Source organism: Condylura cristata, unplaced genomic scaffold (genome assembly GCF_000260355.1).
Source record: "Condylura cristata isolate star-nosed mole 26May11 unplaced genomic scaffold, ConCri1.0 scaffold00041, whole genome shotgun sequence".
Lineage (NCBI taxonomy): Eukaryota > Metazoa > Chordata > Mammalia > Eulipotyphla > Talpidae > Condylura > Condylura cristata.
Genome location: NW_004567142.1, coordinates 6682871 through 6689303, shown reverse-complemented (window position 1 = coordinate 6689303; position 6433 = coordinate 6682871). Strand labels below are relative to the sequence as shown.

General features: G+C 65.8%; 1 protein-coding gene across 2 annotated transcripts in view; it reads left to right on the top strand.

The window, feature by feature from the left end:
• The first annotated feature begins 222 nt into the window (after positions 1-222).
• MBOAT7 (membrane bound O-acyltransferase domain containing 7) overlaps positions 223-6433 on the top strand; it is a 9515-nt gene continuing 3304 nt past the window's right edge. Inside the window, exons 1-7 of one of the 2 annotated variants that reach the window (XM_004694301.2) lie at positions 223-285; positions 467-545; positions 646-775; positions 1365-1491; positions 2985-3144; positions 4586-4946; positions 6259-6432. In XM_004694301.2, the coding sequence (XP_004694358.1) occupies positions 470-545; positions 646-775; positions 1365-1491; positions 2985-3144; positions 4586-4946; positions 6259-6432 (1028 nt within the window). In that variant the 5' untranslated portion in view covers positions 223-285; positions 467-469. Of the gene's footprint in view, positions 286-466; positions 546-645; positions 776-1364; positions 1492-2984; positions 3145-4585; positions 4947-6258; position 6433 lie in introns of those variants that run through there. The other variant, XM_004694302.2, reaches the window with a different exon arrangement.

The following is a 6433-nucleotide window of genomic DNA, read 5'->3' as shown; positions in this document are numbered from 1 at the left end:
CTGCCTGTGGCTTTGCCCCGGAGACTGGATCTGACCCGCGCGGGGGTGCGCGCGAGCCGGCGGGCTGGGAGGGCCCCGCGCCCCGCGCCCCGCGCTTTGGTGGGAGAGGGGCCTGAGCGCCGGGAGAGGCCGGGCTGGGGGCCTGGAGTGGGGGTTCTGGAAGGGGGGATCAGGCGGGAGGGGCGGGATCCCGGATTCTCCAAGGAGGGGGTGGGGGGGTCTGGAATTGTGGGTTCTCAAAGAAAAGGAGAACGAGCCGCCTGGGATGGCAGCCGGGGTGTGGAGGTAGGTGGGCCACTCCGTCCTCAGAGGAGGAAATTCCCGAAGGGTCCGGACTCCTGTGTGGTCAAAGAAACCTTGCCCATTGGGGACCACGGGAGTGGACTCCTGAGTTTCCGGAGCGAGACGGGGGCCACCCCCGCCCCCCCACCCCGTGCTGGGATCTGACCATCGGCCCCTCCCCCAGACCATGTCGCCTGAAGAATGGACCTATCTGGTGGTTCTTCTTATCTCCATCCCCATCGGCTTCCTCTTTAAGAAAGCTGGTGAGTCAGGTTCCCTCTCCAGTGGAAAATAAGGGGGGGAAGGACCCAGGCGGGGGCCCTTTGGAAGGTTCTGGGCTTATGCTGTCCTTTCTCCCTGCAGGACCTGGCTTGAAGAGATGGGGGGCAGCAGCTGTGGGCCTGGGGCTCACCTTGTTCACCTGTGGCCCCCACACCTTGCATTCTCTGATCACCATACTGGGGACCTGGGCACTCATTCAGGCCCAGCCCTGGTGAGACTTGGGGGTGGGAGAGGAGACGGGAGGGGCAGGAGGAAGCAAGAAGCAACCTGTTTGCCCTTTGGGTCTTTCTTCATTTCAGGCTCATTCTCTGGTGTCTTGCTGATCTCTGCAGTCGCTAGGCCATGTGTCTTCAGTGTTTCTTCTCCCGCCCTTGTCTGGCCTCGCCCCTGCGTCTGTCCCCTTCCTTCCCTCCGTGTGGTGGGTGGGGAGAAGCCACCCTCGCTGTCAATCCTTCCATTCCCGAGCCTTCTCCCCCCTCTGCTCCCTCTGGCTCTCCCTCTCCTTGTGGCCTGCTCTTTCTCTCCTCCCCCCTCCTCCTCTTCTCCTCCCCTCCCCTCCCCCCTTCTTCCGGAAAATGGAGAGCTGAAGAAGGTTCTTCACCCCAAGCCTCCCTCAACCCTTCTTCATGCTCTTCTCACGCCTCTAAGTGGCTGCACCCCTTCTGTTCTGTTTGAGCCTTGCTCACAGCCCCACCCCCTCATTTCTGGTCCCTGGAGGTGGGGAGAATCTGTAGCTAGAATCTGGGGGAGGACAAGGCCAGGTCCTGTGTCCAGCCCAGCAGCCTCCTGCCTTTGCCCAGCTCCTGCCACGCCCTGGCCCTGGCCTGGACCTTCTCCTACCTCCTGTTCTTCCGCGCACTCAGTCTGCTGGGCCTGCCCACTCCCACGCCCTTCACCAATGCCGTCCAGCTGCTGCTGACACTGAAGGTCAGACTCCATCATGCCCTGCTCCTCACCTTCACCCCCTCCGGAAGCCACTGTGGGGAGGAGACATGGGGGGTGGAGTTTTGTATCCCAAACCCTGGGGGGCAGGTGGGACTTTGCCCGTCAGCTCTTCCCTGGGGTAAAGATGTATCCCCAAGTAATGGAACAGCAGGAAGCAGAAGTAAGTGTCCACCTCCGTTCCTTGCATCTTTGTAGCAAGCCGTCTTGCAAAGACCCACCCTAGGAGGACCGGCTTGCAGGCCGGAACACCCAGTCTGGCTGAAACCCCCTGGAAGATGGGTGGACAGCCCCAGGCCACGGGCCAGCCTGAAAAGTCACGGTCCCTACTCAGAGCCGTGAAACGGGTCGTTCAGTGGTGTCTGGGTTCCCGGCCTCGGGGGTTCAAGGCAGCGCTTGGCAGGCTCGGGGAGACTTGGAGAAGGCGCCTTTTGGGTGCAGGGAGCAGCACGTGTACAGGGGAGCTGGCTGAGCTGCCTTACACACACCCAGCCCTGCGGCTTTTCCTCAGGGGAAGGAAGGCCAAAGTGAGGCGTCTGGGCACCTTCCGGTGGCCCAGGAGCCCCTGGAAGGGGTTGGTGTCACCTTTTTATCACAAAAGATCAGGTAGCCAGATACGTAAAAACACTTCCTCCAGAGGCTGGGCGTTCTCGCAGGCTGGGGCGAGAAGGGCCCTCAGCCCGGCCCAGCACCGTCAGGCAGCCTGGCGCTTCCCGCACGTGGTTCAGTCTGGCACGTGCCTCACGGCGGGGGCTGGCGTGGAGGGGCCGGGAGGGGTGTGCTGGAAGCCTGGGCCCAAGGGGGCGAGAGGAGAGCCGGGTGGGAACCGGGAGGGCGCTTCACTCGCCTTCTGGAGCCCTCAAGGCTCTGCCAGCCCAGGCTGCCCCTACGAGGGGTCCGAACGCCGCCCGCGTTCTGCCTTCCTCCATCCGCCTGGGCTCCCTCCGGCAAAGCGGAAGAGGCTGAAGGTGGGAGCCCGTGCGCGCCCCCCGGGGGTGGGGGGCAGCCAGGCGTGCTCAGTCCACACCGGAGGCACTGACGGACTGCAGGCCAGGAGACCCAGAGGGGCTTCTGGCGCGAGCGGTTAGCCGGAGGCTGTGACGTTCACGGGGCCTGGAGAGGGGCTCGGTGTGCACCCAGAAGAGCGGGCGGAACCACACTCCGCACTGCAGGTGGGAAGTGTGAGAGGTGCCCAGTGGGCATCAGTATTGGTGACAGAGGCAAGTTGATGAGTAAGTTTGAGGCCGGGGAGGAGGTGCAGAGGGACGCAGCTAGGCGTGTGTAATTGTGGTAGAGGCCGAGGGGGTAGCGGAAGCCCCCGCTACAGGGAACCCCGAGGCCAGGGTCTGCAGGTGAGTCAGGAGCCGCTCTGGCTGTGCCTAGCTGCCTCCCGGCAGACTCAGCCCCATCATGCGGCCGGCGCTGGGTGTGGGGAAGGACCCAGGCCTGACCCGCCCCCACCACGCGCCTCCCCGCAGCTGGTGAGCCTGGCCAGTGAAGTCCAGGACCTGCATCTGGCCCAGCGGAAGGAGCTGGCCACCGGCTTCAGCAAGGGGCCCGGCCTGGGGCTGCTGCCGGACGTGCCCTCTCTGATGGAGACGCTCAGCTACAGCTACTGCTACGTGGGAATCATGACCGGTGAGCGGCCCCTCCCACGCCGGCTGCCTGCTGCACCCCCCTCCTGCCGTCTGTCCGTGTGCTCCCAGCCTCCGCCCCCAGGGCCGGCTCTGCCCGGTCCGGCTTCTCCGGGGCAGTGACAGGCCGATCTGCTGACTGATTCCTTGTAGCTGACGGGGAGCAAACGAGATTAGGCAGACAGAGCCACGTAAGCTTCGTGTTTTTACCACTCTGGCGACGAATTCCCAGTTTAGGGTCGCATTTGCTTTTTTCTGCGGGTTCTTTTTTTTGTCCTGGTCACGAAAACCACGGCTCGATCGTCACCACATAAGTAACTAGGTAGACGGTCTGAGCCATCCTCTGACTCGCTGTGTTTGAGACTAGACGTGTTCGGTCCTCAGGAACAAGCCTTAGTGTTTAAGTCTCAGTTTTGAGAAGAGCAGAGACATTTGACCACTCAGCCCTCGCTGTGACTCAGCGGTCCTGGCCCGCGCAGCAATTGCAGCTGTTGGCCACTGGGGCGCCATGCAAGACTTGGGGTCTAGGCCAGAGCTGTGGGGGTAAGATGATCCCAGAGGCAGTGGGGAGCAGCACAGGCAGACTGACTGAGCTCCACTGCTGAGGGGGCAGCGGGGAGACAGGAGAGGCCTGCTGCGCCCTGGGGTCCCTCCCTGCTCGGGGATCGAACTTGCGCCGCAGCGATTGGTGTTAGACTGGTATCGCTGAGCCTTACCCCTGTGCCACCAGGGCAGCCCCCGGAGTGCCCATTGGTTTGCTGTTACCATCCCACCGCCCGGCCAGGTTGTCTCCCCATGCCGACCACACAGGCTTTCATTTTCTTTAACCACCTTTCCAAGCGCTGCCTGATGTGTCTGTAGAGCCAGAGTGTGCCTGTCGCCCTGTGGAGGCTGGAGGCGTTGCCTCGCCCAGAATGAAACCTCCGCCCTTAGCCTCAGCCCCAACCCCCCCCACTCTGCTCTGGCCTTCAGCGGCCCCGATGCACTGTGACCTCCCGATGCCTGTCCTGTCTGTCCCCACGCCGCCGCCGCCTGCCCTGGCCAGGCCCCTCTCACTCCTCGCCCGACCCAGCCCTCAGTCCCGACGCCCCTGACGCCCCTGTCGGAGGGCCCGGAGTCTGCCCCAGCACCCCTGATTTCTGCTCTGCTTCCCGTTGCCCTTCCCGCCCAGACCACCCCGTCTCTGGTCGGCCTCCACCCGTGTCGGCACCCCAGGGCCCCCCACTCTCGGGAGTCTGCGCCCCTCTCCCAGTCTGTCTCGCCGCCTCTTCCCTCCGCTGGCCTCTAGCTTTTCGCTCCCGGCCCCCCCGGACTCCTGCGGGCGCCCTCAGTCTCTGCTGGCTCCCTGCCCTCTCCGCCTGCTCCTGCCCGCCCGCCTCACTTCCACAGCCCCGCCGCCCGCGGCCCAGACTGACCGGCCTCCCTCCCTCCCTCCCTCCGCACAGGCCCGTTCTTCCGCTACCGCACCTACCTGGACTGGCTGGAGCAGCCCTTCCCGGGGGCCGTGCCCAGCCTGCGGCCCCTGCTGCGCCGCGCCTGGCCGGCGCCGCTCTTCGGCCTGCTCTTCCTGCTGTCCTCCCACCTCTTCCCCCTGGAGGCCGTGCGCGAGGACGCCTTCTACGCCCGCCCGCTGCCCGCCCGCCTCTTCTACATGATCCCCGTCTTCTTCGCCTTCCGCATGCGCTTCTACGTGGCCTGGATTGCGGCCGAGTGCGGCTGCATTGCCGCCGGCTTCGGGGCCTACCCCGTGGCCGCCAAAGCCCGGGCCGGGGGCGGCCCCACCCTCCAATGCCCACCCCCCAGCAGGTCAGGCAGCGGGAGGGAGGCTTCCCGAGACCAGGCCGGCCCCCGCAGCCCCCTCAGCGGGGGCTGGCCCTGCCCCTAGCCGGGAGGAGAGCGGGGAGCAGGGCGGGCCCCACGAGCGGCAGGCAGGGTCGCTCCGTGCCGCCGAGCCCGCTCTCCCCGGCCTAGGGAGACAGCCCTGGTACCCAGCTTGCCCCTGTTGCTAGCTGCCACCCCCTTGGGATGGCGCATTGTTCTGGAAAAGCAACGCGGGACCTTGCGTCCAGCAGGGTTACCCCAGTCACCCGATGATTCTTGGCTGCCCCATGGGGAGCCCTTTGTTGCTAAGCAACTGGACCACCCCAGTTTGCTAGGGAAGCAGGTTTCTTAGCAACCAGGGCCCGCCCCTCCTCACCAAAGGCATGTTCTTTGTTGCTCCAGAAAGAGCATCCCCCAGCCGCCCCAGTTGCTACAAGCCCGCGTCCTCCCCATGTCCGCACGGGCTGGCGGTGGCCTTTTCTATGGCAGCGGCATCCCTGACCTTGCTGTCCTGTGTGGAGGGAGGGCAACACCATTCCTGGCGGCTGCTCCGGAAGCCCTAGGGGTCGCCTGATGCCGGCCTTGCCCCACCCCACCCTCAGCTGTTGCTGAGGAAGTCCCTCCTGAGTGGAGGGGATGGCTCCCGCTCCTAGCGGCCGGGCCTCTTCCCTGCCCGGAAGGGCGACTCCGCGTCCCCATGGGGAGTTGCGGTCACTGCCCTGCGGCTGGAGAGTGCCCAGACAAACTCCGGAGGAACTGAAGCCTTCTCCAGCGCTGATGGCGCCCGCCTGCCATCTACAGCAGGGCTTGGGGAGCAGGCACAGCCCCAGTTGAACAGACTCAAAGACCAGTAGCAGGAGAGGCCCTTGGAGCAGCTTTTCTGGATAAGCCCTAAGGCATGCCCAGGTCTCCGGCAGCCCGAGGCCGCCCCGCCCACAGGCCGCTGCCTCACTGGCGGCCGGCCGGCGCGGGGAGGGCACCCTGCAGGCCTGTCCCAGCACTGAGCTCAGCGGCCACCGAAGGGCCCTTCGCTGGCGGCTGAGCCGAGAGAAGGGTGAGGTGCTGAGGACTCGCGGCCGCAGCCGTGGCCTGACCGCTGTGGAGGCCGGGGCAGCCCTGTTTGAGAGACCCCCGCTGTTAAGCTGGGCCCCGGGCTCCCCCAGGGCCGCCCCAACCCCTGCCCGAGCCGCCGGTCAGCCCGCGGCCCCTCGACCCCTAGCAGCGGGGCTGGGCAGTCGCCACAGCGGGGGGCCTGGCTGAGCGGCATGTCTGTCCCCACCCTCGCCCCCACCCCCAGTCCGGAGAAGGCGGCCTCGCTGGAGTACGACTACGAGACCGTCCGCAACATCGACTGCTTCGGCACGGACTTCTGCGTGCGCGTGCGCGACGGCATGCGGCACTGGAACATGACGGTGCAGTGGTGGCTGGCGCAGTACGTCTACAGGAGCGCGCCCGCCGGCTCGTACGTGCTC